Here is a 13,925-nt window from a genome sequence, read left to right on the forward strand (position 1 = left end):
CCCTGAGATAGCAAATGGAAGTGATAGAGCAGCCTCCCCTGTAGATATCAATGGATGTTCATTGTCATGGAGCAATACTCATGCCTTTTGCTTCACTGGCAAATGCACGCTAGAGTGTCTTCTCATAGCGAGTGTAGTATGTGAGTTCAATGATACCTTCAATTGACCACATACAATTGTGGCCGCCCCAGTTTACACAGCAAGTGCAGCTCCAGACAAGAAAAGACCATACACATCTTGTCTCCCCCTGTCACTGCATCAGTGTGCTGACATGTTGTTCCAAATGTGGACAATTGTGTGTCCCCTCCTCATCAAATCTCTGCTGCTCCCTTCAAGCAAAATTGGGTAAGTGTGCCTCTCCCACAAGTTGATGTCAGGGATTCCATGCTCCTCCCACTTCTTTTGCCAGGTATCACCCAATGGGACATGTCTCATCCGCTCACTTGAAGAGAGGAACACTGACTGGCGCCTCACCTGCTGCCTCCCAGAATATGTGCTGCTTTCTACCAGAAGAATCAGGTGAGTGTGCCTTTCCTACAAGCTTCTCCCAGTTGTCAAAGGATTGTATATGTCATGTCCAATTGCCTCAAGAGCTGGACATTGACTAGTCAGCCTCCCACCTCCCAGAATAAACAGGACAACTTGTTTTTCCAGGAAACTACTCTCAGGGTTTCATTGCTCGTTTCACTTCTCCTCCCAGGTGTCACACAATGGCACATTTGTCTTCACTCGATTCAAGAGAATGACAATACTGGTGTGTCACCCACGTCTGGAATCTCTGCTGCTCCCTTTCAGCAAACTCAGGCAAACATGGCCTCGCCCACAAGCTGCCATCAGGTGAAGCATCTGCTCCCACAAAGAACTACATAAGCAAAACCAACCATAAGTCTCACTCTCTTACTGGCTTCCAGTGACTCAATACCTCCCCATACCCTTTTTCCGACACTATACTAAATGCACTTCCCTAAATATCCAAAGCCTGCCTCCAGCAATGGCATGCTGACTCTCCAAATGATATGATAGGTTAATTATAACATGCTTAATACCACTGGGTTTCTAAGCGTGGACCTGGGGATCGAACCTGTGTTGCTCCGTGTCATCTTGCTTCCAAGGCGGGCACGTTGCCCCTGAGCTATCCTCCCCAATACTACCTGACACTGAATGGGTGTTCCAGTCATCTGTGCACCTTTAAGCCATGTGGTTGAATTTCAGGCAAACTCTTTGAAAAGTAAATCCAAGGTTTTGTCATTGACAAATCACCTAATCTTTGGTTAATTCAGGTTTGTTGCAGGAATGTTCGTCCAGGCCTAGCTGAGAGTATATAATCTTGTTGACCATTACAGAAATAATTGTACATACATATTTAATGTGTTCTGTTATTATTCATAAATGTAAACAGCACATTAACTAGCCTTAGATAACATCCACTGCTGGACATGATCTATGCTGAGAATTACATAGCACAATTAATGTGGACATTTATAAAGTCAAGTTTGATTTATCTTTGGGTCAGGAAGTACAATGCAAATGGGAAACTGATTTAGGTGTTTACATTACAAATGCAGAATGGAACACATTAATAAATATGATTTGAATAACTGAGTAGTATAGCTCAGTGGCAAATTGCTCGTCTTGGAAGCAAGACGACACAGAGCAACACAAGTTCAAATCCTGGCTTAATGCTTAGAAACCGCTTCGGCATTAAGCGTGTTATAAATAACCAATCATCACAATAGTGAGGTTGAGCTCTAACTTCCACAGGGTGTTATTTTGTTTAACAAATACAGATTATACTTTACTTCCACCAAACTGCACAAAAGGAATAATGAAATTAGCAGCAATGGAACTACATTTCAACCTATGGAAGCCACTTGGCTTTACATGTTCTCAGATTAAAAAATGTAATTGAAAAAGACAATAATAATAAAACATAGTAACACAAAGATGGTAAAGTGAAATCCAGACATTTTATTCCCAGATGTTAATGTAAACAAAGAACAAAACATTTGTCAAACAAGACAGCTCATTTTTTTTTTACAAGACAAAGACAAAACCAATAGCTTAAAAAAAAAAATGAAAATGGCCATTTCACACAAACTAAGCTAGAGGTTCACAAATAAATAGAGATTTATTGTAATATGTGCTGTGCACAATATTATGTACAGAGAAACATCTAATACATTTATGTTGAGACAGCTTATAAATAACATATACTGAGATAAAGTCTTCCTGGAACATAACAGAGGAATTCATAGGGAGGCCATGTTTTACTTGCTTGTTTTACACCTTTTTCAAAAACATCAGCTGATACTGTTTGATCAAAGATATGATAGGTTCGATCTGTGCTTTAATAGACAGCAAACTGGGCCCATTCTTCAGAACATAATGGCTTAAAGTGAGGTCTTTCTCATAGTGAAAAAGGAGACAATTGATCCCAAGTAGATATTAATGCCCTAGATGAACACTTCGACTAGTCGCTACTGACTAGAAGTGCCAGAAATCCAAGATCCTCTTTCTTTTGTTTAATTGACAAATCTACCTTCTCCATGAACACAAAAAAGCCCAAGGAAAGGATGTCATAAAGGTTGTATGGGGGTTCTTTTGAAGATGAATTTCAAAAGCCATCCTAAGACCCCCCCCATCCTCCCCCCCCGATTGTTAAAAAGATGTTTAGGGGTGCATTCAGGATCTTCTTGTGCTAGGGTCAGGCCGCAGGTTTGCAATAAGTGCACACACCAAAACAATGTAGTGAGTGTGTTCTACCATTTTGTAAGGTTCTGAAGGCCCTTCTGTTTTAGTTCCTTGACTTCCTCCTCTCTCTCTTGCCTTAGCGCCTTGATGCCTCACCGTCTTTGAGCGCTCTATAAATATCATATAAATAAATAAGTCCTATGCATAGTTTTGTGCTTACTATCTATTCCTGGGGGTACACAGCAGGGTCGGACGCCATGGCAGTCCAATTTTAAAATCAATCAAAATCGAAGTGTGCACATCTGGTATTGATGTAACTGAACATGGTATGCTTTGGTGGTAAAATTCATGAGCTTTTGAAGTCCCATAGACTCCTTCATCAGACGGTGTCCGCACACTAGCATGAAGAGTGATATGCATAGTGCGAAAGGGTTACGGGCTTATATATTAATGCAAATATTTCTGATGTAGTTTTTATTTCTATGGAAAACTGAGGTTCCACGCCCAGGGTCTACTTTTGTATTTGGATCTCACTTGTCTGTGCAAAGCAGTTACTGCCCAATGAAGTATGGCTCTCATTCCGGAATTAAGCATGGTTTTACAATGTTCTGGTGTGTGGGGGTGGGGCTTAAAAGCTGTGCATTACTGACCACACATGTCTTAGAGAACCCATGAAACAGGGTCACAAGTTTGCTTTGTGTCCAATGTATGAATGTGTGCTTTTCATTTTAGAGAGTGTTGTACTTGCAGACATTTCCAGTGCAGTGCCCTCAAAATACTGCCAGAATAAATACAGGAACCAGTGTGCAGTGGGTTACGTAGAACCCTGCAACTCCTGTGTTGCAGGGGCACACCACTAGTAAGGAGACCCAGAGACCCCCCCCCATTAGACTCAAGGCGTATATATGGATCTGGGTGGCAGGAATCCTAGTCGCCACCAACCACATTTTGCAGGGGTAGGTGTCGTGTTTTGTTAAGCCAACTTTTGCTCTATTTTGGATCCTTCCATCGCATATTTTCTGGGGATTTTATTCCACTGGAATCGCTAGTAGAAAACATGAAAATCAGCCTTTTTTTTGTCTTCAATCACCTAAAACCTCTGACCAGGAGCTGGGTTACATAACATGGGTGCTGTGTATTGGGGACGTGAAGTAAATTGCATGAGTGCACTGAGTAATATTGCTCCAGGAGCTGGTAAATTGTAGATTGAAATGTTGGACTTGTCATGAGCATTTTGTTAAAGTGCGCAAAAGATGTGTAATCCTACTCTGTGAACAAAAGTAAGGTCAGGCTCTAGGTCACACGATGTCCTATTTCTAGTACCATCCTAATAGTGCTCGGAAGTGCATTGCAATACTGGAAAGCGCTAGATAAAATAAACACGTTTTCAGTGTAGTCAATACATTTATAGATGAAGGCCCGTTACAGTTTTGTTCTGAGCTGTTGCTTGGTTTTCGTCAATGTGTCAGTTATGCATGAGTACATTATTTAGCTCCTCGAAGCCTGCGGGCTGCTGGTGCACAACAAACTTATAAATAAATAAAATAAACAATTATTTGAATAGTACTTTTTAACGGCGACGTGCCAATTCATTATTCCTCAAGCAATTAGCCAAATGGTGGCAAGAAGGAACAGCTCGGTCCCGCGAGATTAAGTTAAGGTTAGCATTGGGCTGCATAGACAGACTTTTTTAAGTTGTATTGCTTTTCAAAACATTATATGCGAACTTTCATGGTTTGCATTTGTTTTCAAGACAGTAAATAGACAATAAAGTAGATTTTCACTGCAGTTTAAGTCAAATTTTTCCACTACAGAATGCTTGTCTCTAGGCATTGTAGCAGTCCATTTATTAACATCGGCTTGACGAAAAAAACATGAGATAGGTCCTTTACAATGCCATGGCAGAGGTTTACAGTGCATCAGGGGCCATATGACAGAATCTTTGCACCGGTGCAAGTGCAAAGTGTGCACGGTATTAGCACAAGGGCAAAGTTTGCCCTATTTTTTAAAACACTGGGACACATTAAAACACCATTGCACCTAGACAAGCACAGTTTGGCATATTAAAAGAACCAGGGCAAAAATTGCCATAGTGCTAAAAAGATACTTTTTTGATGCATTTTTGCATCAGGGAAAAGTTTTCCCTATTGCAAGAATGTAGTGAAAATGCATCTTTTTTGCACGAGGGACATTTTTGACCTGGTGCTTTTAATATGGCAAACTGCACTTGTCGAGGTGCAATGGTTTTTTAATGTCTCCCAGAGTTTTTAAAAACTTTGCCCTAGTGCTAATAGCGTGCAAACTTTGCACTTGCACCGGTGCAAAGTTTCTGTAATCTGGCCCCAGAAGTGTAGAATGCGTTTTCGACAAAAACAGGACTAGGGGAGAAGAGTGATGTGCTATGCTTATTGTTCTGATGGCCAAATAGGCAGGAAGTGAAAGAAACCAAATGAGAAGGTCAATTCAAGAAAGTCTTTGGACGAGTCAAAGCTCTCCGTTGGTTCTCCTTTCACTATGACCAGTATTAGAGACAGGGCCCCATTTGCACACGGGTGAAATGTTTGCTTTCATCATTGAACAGCAGGTGAAACACTTCACTTTCCCCAAGAGTGAATTCTTGCATGGAAAACAAAATTCACCTAGATTTTCAAGCCACTAAAAAAAAAAAAAAATGGAGTAAAAAAACAAAGAAATCTGGCAAACAATACTAGCATTTTTATGTAAACTTACAATTTATCTAAGAATAGGCGGGAAAAAGTCATTTGTAAAAAAAAAAAATAGGGCACAATTTATAAAATTGATTTGTCAATTACGCAAATGTATACTTCGGTAAAATACATTTAACTAAAATGTGTATATTTCACAAACATTTTATTTGAAATTCTGAAAACCTGCAAATTGAAATGAATATTTGGATTCTTAATTAAAAAAAAACTGTTCCCACATGGCTCATACATAATGAAAAATGGGAAATGAGTAATGGAAATGTTGAGCAATAGGTGAGCCTATATGATCCTGCAGGAATTTACAAATGTCAGGACAATTATCAGAATTTTTCTCTGGAAATTCTTCAGGAATATACGCAAGTTCCGACCTCTTCCCTAAAGAAGATCAGTGATAAATAGGTGTCCGTTCTCACAATTGACAAACAAAGGCAGCTTTTATGGGAAAACTGTCCAAAGTGTGTATCCCAACCCAGTTAACATCCTGATTCACATTGGTGACCACTGTCGCCTGTCATTTGTGAACGGAGGATAGCACAGGGGCGACGTGCTGGTCTTGAAAGCAAGACCACGCAGAGCAACAGAGGTTTGAATACCTGGATCTGTGCTTTGAAACCAGGCGTTAAAAAACAAAAATCTAATTTTGTAAAAAAGCAGATATTTCCTACTTAGTTTGCACTTATATGCAAAGAGGTCCCCTGCAGGCAATTTGTATCATTTGCACTGCTGAGGTCAATCGGGAGGTGTGAAATGGTGGCAGAAGCACTGTTGCGGCTCCCGCTTGCACTCTGTAGTTCAATATGAAGAAACGATGCCCGCCATTTATGCATTCAGGCAGCATTTTCAATGCATTCCCAGGGAATCCTCCTCCATTTTTATTGTTGTAAAAAACAGGAGGATTCCATAAGAATCCACTGGTTTTACACCAGTATGAAATTGCCATGCAGACATAATAACAAGTGGTTGTTGAAGGTGGTGGTGAAAATGGAGGTGGAAAACTAACTCCCGCTCCACTGCTCTCTTCCATCTTCAAAAACCACAAAAATGCCCTGGAGCGTGTTGAGAGGTGTTAAGACATGCGTGACAACTTTACACCCGTCTTTAACAACTTCGTTTATGCTCTGGAGACTTGGAAAATTAGCCCCATTTTGACTAGTTCCCAGCAATCTGCAAAGTTCCCGTGTTTAAGGTGAATATTTCTTAGATTTGAGGGCCTGTCTAAACTACCTGGTGTTAAATGCTAAATGAAGCTGCTTGATATCCAAACGTATTGCCTAAAATAGGCAGCATGCCTTCCTGCTGCAGTGGTAATTGTAATTGGTTATTTATAACGCACTTAATACCCAGAGGTTTCTCAGCGCGGACCTGTGGATCGAACTTGTGTTGCTCAGCGTCGTCTTGCTTCCAAGGCGAGCGTATTGCCCCTGGGCTATCCTCCCGAGACCAATGCTTAATAAAATACCTGGTTTGTTATTACTGAGAAGAATTGTACATCTTTCAGCTTCAATTTGTTGGAAAAAACAACGATATGGTAAATTCATACTTTTATAGCTCATTCCATAACACTACATTGCAACTTGCAACAGAAAGGAATGATGGAACTACCTTACACAGGATCTGAACATTGGGAACCAAAGACCTTTGATTTTTCTTGAATCCTTCCCCTGGCTTAGGAACAATGACAAGTGGTTATTGTCATTTGAGTTTTCTGTGCTTAAACTAGACCACCTCCTGACTTCTGAAATGTTCTCCCTAACTAATATGGCTAAAATGCTGGCAAATCCTTGCGGTTGGCTTCAAGGAGGCCAGACAACAGCTTTCTATTTACACTGCATTCTATTTACACATTTTTGTTGACAGAATAATGTGAATGCCACTTTTCGTCCAGTAAAGCATGGCAGAATAAAAGATCTCCTATTGCAGAAGGAGATGGAGGTTTTAATGATGAACACCCTATGCATCACGCGGAATGAATGTTGCTTCCAGGTGACACAATCGTATTCTGCCTTAGTTCCATCTGAACGTGATGATTAAACGCTGACCCTCTGTTTCCACAACTTAAAAAGTCTACCTGGTGTTGAGATAAGCATGACTAGACTAATATGTCTGAAGATGTCAACAGGAGGTACAGCATGACTACTCTATTGCTAGCATTTTACTTGTGTAAGACAAGGCATGGAATATAGGTACAAGGAGCCATAAAATGTGGACCGGAATCTAAACAACATGAACAAAACTGTCTGTGCGATTCTGGAAGCTGTGGTCAGAGCTTCTTCTTGTCGAAGTTTTAGTTCGGGTGGTCCTGGATCTTGGGTGCGAATACTGTTAGACATATACTGTGGCACTGCCACATTCCTGCTCGTGTTGCTGTGCCTCGATATCTGAGTTATCGGATGGACTTGAGATTTCTGCAAGTGGCACTTTACTCCCATAACCTATCACATCAGGACCTGTTCTCGGGTTTCCGGTAGCCGTAGGGCAATTAAACCTCCGCCCACCAGAGCGGTAGATGCCAAAAGAATGGGGACCACCTTGGTTACCCCAACAAATGAGGCGAAGATGGAGTTTCCGAGGATAGCGGCAAATTTACATAGTCCGTTTAGGATCCCAAACGCTGTTGCTCTGAAAGAGAAAGGGGAAATGAGTCTTGTTTGCTGCAGACATTTCCTTAAAAAGCAGCAGAATAAAGGTATGTGGAATAAACCACAAACATAGACAGCAAAATCAATAATACGTTTCATGGATAAGTCCACACCCACAAGTAGCATCAGAGGACATTAATACGCGACTCGGCAAACACTCAGAATGCTCAGATTGGGATTTCTGTCATTTAGACTGTAACCAAGCATTCTAATTCGCCCGAGGTGTCAATGCATTCTTCCTTTGAAGACCACTCCTATCGCCAGGTTTACGTCAGTCATGATCATAGAAGGTTGTTTGTTAACTATTGTAGAAGCCCGTGTACACAGGCCAAAGTGCAGGTTTACATTAACACAGTAGGACCACTATATATCCTAAGTCAACAGCTCCCTCTAGTGGTGACAACAGGTGAAGCTATGCGAATTGGCATTGTCTCTATATATCCTAAGGCAACAGCTTTTTTGAACAAACATACATCTGGCCTTTTATTATGTTGTTAGATTGTCCCTTATGTGCATTCCATATCTGAGAGCCAATAAAACAGTAGTGAACTAAGGCCTTATGTTTGCCTTCCAATAAGTCATTGCAAAAAGTTCCTAAGATGCTGGTGATTCAGGAGAAACTTGAACCTGCAAACATGAAACTAAATCAAATGTCCCTCTTTTATATCAGTAGAAAAATCAGCACAGACGATGCCCCCTTTTGATGTCATAAATGTACAGTTTAAACACATGGGTTTTGCGTTTAGGCGGGTACCTTTTATCCGTGGGATACAGCTCTACCGTGATGACATCCAGGGCGTTCCATGCTGCTATGCTTGCACCACAGAAAAGACACTGCCAGCCAATCATTGCAGACTCATTGTTGCCAAAAAACAGAAAAAAGCAGCACACTGCAGAGATCAACATCGATCCACCTAGAGAACGAATACAAAGGAAACATCAGTTTTACCCATTAGTACTTCTACGTGTGAATCGTTTTTAAAATATTTAGTTTGCAATATAATTGTGAAACCTGAAAGCTTGTCTGATGTATTTCGATACTGAAGTCACAATTAGACCACTTGTGTTTCTGTCTTACTTATATTTCTCTTGTCTGATGTTGCCTTTTCATGAAGCCCATTTAATTTCTGTGCAACATCATATTCGTCCGTCAACTAGAAACAGTTATGTATTTTTTTTGTATTTTATTTGTAATTTATATAGTGCTTTACACCAATGTCCTATGAATCATGTAGATGCAGTATAATTAACGTATTATTTATTAATATACACACATCCCTTTAAGCTTTGTATATACAGCATATAAAAACACATGTATACAATACAATACATAAAAACATTACCTATATCACAAAATTAGAACAAATATGTAATCACCTACCTATGTAATCACCTAAAAGAAATTCAAATCATACATTCATAGTGTAGTAGCTCAAACATCTCAACACACTTCCTATAGAATTTCAACATAAATTATGTAGAATTCAGGTCATTTCCTTCCACAGCAATTTGCCAGAGCATCAATATATCGGTATAATCCATTTGATTATTATATGATTTTATGAATTTAGCTCTGATTAAAGTAAGACATCTAGTTAATATATGTTCAAGTGAATCAATTTCATATTCACCACATAATGAACTTATGTATTTACCCTTCCAAATAACAAAACAATCAAGACGCACAAATGCCTTAGGGCCTTGGCCTTGCGCTTAATAAATCCCCATACAATACAAGGCGAGATCAATACAATGCAACCTAATTATACAGCAATTAATCATACCAAATGGACTGCATCCTTCCGTACACACAGCTCATCCTTTCTACAAACTTTCCCTCAAGGTTGTCTTGCTGCCCAGGCAAACACGCTGCAAATAAACACACCAAAATATCTGCCCAACTCATCCACAGAGTAGGCAGGGGGTTTCAAATGCGCGCCCACTTATACAAAATTACTTTAATTATCTTTTCTCTGATATTCAAAAATCATATTTGTAGGCGCACTAGTAAGTGACTCTTGTAAAGCCTAAGACACACACATGCATGCACAATCAACAAGGGAGTGTTGCATTAACTGTGGGTATTTTATTCAGGCTGGGTCAAGGTCTGTATATAAGCATTCACACGAATTTATTGGTAATATAAGGTTAGCTAAATTACCATAATAATAGTAATAATAATAATAATAATAACAATAGTGATTTTTTGTGAACCTTATATGACCATGTTACAGTTAGGGGAGAAGAAGCTGCCTGACCAATCAGAGCCCTGAAATATCTCTTAGCCCGTAGCACATGTTTTCTAGTAGCCCCTCTCCACGCTAGAAATAGCATTATTTATTTTTCTAGTGGGTGGACCTTGTACTAGAAATACAATGAATACTATAAGCACATGGAGCTTGTTATTGACATCCTTTCAGCCAATCAGATGTTTACAGTGCAGTCAATAACTATTGGCATTGACTGCATTCTGAAAATTCTGTCTTTAAAAGCAGACAGGGAAACAACCGTGTATTTTCTTTCAACGAGACACTGTCTCTATAGGAGGACTTTTTTTTGCTGAATAATAATATTTCACACAGAAGAGAAAGCTAAAAAAAACTCGAGAAAATGCGTTTACTTTCTTATGGTGAAAACGTTTTTACTTTTACATGACACCTACTGCATGATCTTGTAAAACCTGTTGCAGTTTGACAAATTATGCAATTACATATTTAACTTATGAATACAACATGTTATCTTAAAACTCAAAAACACGTGTTGCTATTGAAACAGGTAATTATCGCCTGGCTGCAACTTGGATCATAACTTCGCGGCGGGTCATTATCACATGATAATGACTCCTCCTTCAGTCTATAATTTGAGCAAGTGAGGTCACCAACGTTAGAAAAACAAAAAAATACTATTCCTATAATTGATGAACATATCTCTAGTAACATTGATGCTACTTCTGTATTACTACCCATGCTAGAAATATAGAAAACATTTTGTGTAGTGTGAGAGGGCTTTGAAATAGAAATGGAAAAAATACTTTGTACAGAGCCGCAGCATCTCACACCTTAAATGATGTGTACAGCATGGGCTTGTTTATGACAGTTAGGTGGGCATTTGAGGCTCCAAAGTATCACTGTACAATCAAGGTGAGATGGGAGAGATCCCCAAGTGGCACAACATTGTATGTATGTCAGATTAGAAGAGGTCAACCAGTACAGGTGCCATTCCTTGCACTCCAACTTGACATTTTTATAAAATCTAAACATTACTTCAGCACAGTTATCAATATTTCAAATTTTACATTTTGGTGTAGTGTGCCTACAAGCTCCACAGATTCAGGTGTTCCATGGAAATCGACAATGTCACATGCTAACAAACACAGGTCCCTCCTTTATGCCTAGAACGCCTTACGGATTGTGCCCGTGTTTTACATGCAATTAAACATGTGAGTTGAATGCAAATTAGCCAAATAATGATGAGGGTGGTTTTGTTAGAAGACAGCATTAATGGGGGAATTGTTTCAATTGAATAGAGAAACACCCTGAACAGTATGATGATGACTATGAATGGAAGCCCATGAGTTTGAGAATATTCTCTGAGTAAGGAATAAGAGCTACTAACCGCCCCACTCTCAGACCTGTCCCCCGAATTGCCAGGTCCAAAATGTAATTCTCTCAGTTCAAAATGATCTTACCGGGCACTGGGGCTCACTACAAGTTAACTGGTATCCTGGTGGTAAATCCACCAGGATACTGGCAAATCTATCACCGTTACCGGCACTCGGTCCGGTGGAATGTCCACTGGATTACGAGTGCCAGGTGATGGTGTAACTCCCCATTCCATGGAGTACCAGAGGACTCCATGTGGAAGTTTGCCGGTATTACAGGCGCTGGTATTACCGGCACCTGTAATACCGTTGATTTTTGCCCGTATGGGGGCAGAATGACCTCCAGCTGGATGTCATTCCGCCACCTCACCCACCAACTTGTTCTTGCCCGGTGCAGAAACATACTGGTATGTGTTAACACTGGCAGGTTAATTCTGCACCGGCCAACTATAATGAGCCTGACTAGCTGAACAGTTTGAAAATATATAGAAAATTGTTGGAACAGTGAATGCTCAACTTCCATTTCCTCTTCCTTTTCTGAGTACACGGGTGGATACACATTCGTGGCGATAGAAACGCATCCTGACCATGATATACCTATTGTGTACCCTTCACCCTAATTTGAGTTATATGGACGTGAGTCAAAGTGATCCATTAGAATTGATTCAGATCCATTTAGTTCATGTGCCGGGAGGATAGCTCAGGGGCAATGCGCTCGTCTTGGAAGCAAGACGACGCAGAGGAACACAGGTTCAATCTCCCGGTCTGAGCTTAGAAACCCCTCGGTATTAAGCATGTTACAAATAACCAATGGTATTCTATGGTTCACCCCAGCGTAATGGTTGCAAAATGTAGCAGTGCTAAAAACAAATAACAACATTGCATGTTGAATTTATCGTTACAAACATTAAGGAATGCAAACTGGTGCCGCCCATGCATCAGGGCGAACTCCCTGGACCATAGCAATTTAATGGTAGATTTATTTATATCTGCCTAGAGTCATAACTAAAATAGCTTTAATGTTTGGTACTGAATCTTTTACAAGCACGTCACCTTACAAGAAATTGTGTGGTAGTGTTGCTAACTTAGAAAGATATTTTTGTAGAAAGTGCTTTTATGGCATATTCTCATGAATTTCCACTCTCTGTATTTATTTAATTGTTTTTTATGACGTGCCTAATACCATACCTGAGTTTGGTTTCTAATCCTGGATCCGAGATTCGAACCTGTGTTGCTCTAAGTGGTCTTGCTTCCAAGCCCAGCGCATCGCCCCTTTTTCAAGTAATTTAGCCGGGAGGATAGTTTAGGGGCAGCATGCTTGTCTTGGAAACAAGACTAAACTGAGCAGCACGGGTTCAAAACCCAGTCTGTGTCCATACTTGCAAGGCTTGAGTCTGCTATGTAACCCAATGTAAAGGAAATAATTGTAATTTAAGTAAGCTCTTTCCAACTCGCGCATACCATCATAATTGAATGCACAGTGCATTTAATCATAATATATCTTCTATCTGTTAATGATACACCCTTATTTGTTTATTAATATTTTTTCTACAGCACAAACTAGACAAACAAGTGTATCGGAGAGCTGTACAAAGAAATTTAACAGTAATAATAATACAATTCCATATAATACAACTAATCAAATGTTTAAAAAATATGTCCTACCAAATTCCCACAGTATAAAAGTTATACATAAACAATCGTGATAAGGCTAAAAATGAATTTCCACTTTAAAATAGACTATTTAAAATAGAAATCTAGCTAAAAATATTAACTTGTAAACTACTTAGTTAAAATCTAAATCCCAAAAGCAGGTTTTAACCACCTTTTGAAATTTCAAAGAGTCTACAACCACTCTTATTTCTGGATGAAGTGGATTCCAAATGTTCACAGCAGCACAAGTAAAGGACCGCTCATTGTTACAGACCACAGGAATCTATACACTTGCAGCTGGACAGTTCCTCTACTCTGCTGACCTCCAATGCCCCCAGAGATGTTCAACTTTTCTGTATGGTATAGCAGAGTCTTACCATAAAATGCTTTGTGCTTAATGCAAAGTAACTTAAAATTAATCCTCTGTTCAATTGGTAGCTAGTTCATTGACCTCAAAATGGGAGTAATATTCTCAAATCTATCTGCACCAGTAATCAGACATGCTGCAGCATTAAAGACTGCCCTCAGAAGAGCTAGTGTAATTTTAGAAAGACCGACTAACAGCGAGTTTCCAAAATCAATCCTGGGCAGTACTAAGGATTGCACAGAAAGCCT

General features: G+C 39.7%; 1 protein-coding gene across 2 annotated transcripts in view; it reads right to left on the reverse strand.

Annotated features, from left to right (window-relative positions):
* Nucleotides 1-1,948: 1,948 nt before the first annotated feature.
* Nucleotides 1,949-13,925, reverse strand: part of SV2B (synaptic vesicle glycoprotein 2B) — a 535,790-nt gene continuing 523,813 nt past the window's right edge. For both annotated transcript variants that reach the window (XM_069625079.1, XM_069625080.1), the window contains 2 exons: nt 8,811-8,970; nt 1,949-8,036 (listed from right to left, as the gene is read on the reverse strand). In XM_069625079.1, coding sequence (XP_069481180.1) covers nt 7,853-8,036; nt 8,811-8,970 — 344 coding nt within the window. In that variant the 3' untranslated portion in view covers nt 1,949-7,852. The remainder of the gene's footprint in view (nt 8,037-8,810; nt 8,971-13,925) is intronic.

The sequence above is a fragment of the Ambystoma mexicanum genome, chromosome 11, assembly GCF_040938575.1.
Source record: "Ambystoma mexicanum isolate Mex_15411 chromosome 11, UKY_AmexF1_1, whole genome shotgun sequence".
NCBI lineage: Eukaryota > Metazoa > Chordata > Amphibia > Caudata > Ambystomatidae > Ambystoma > Ambystoma mexicanum.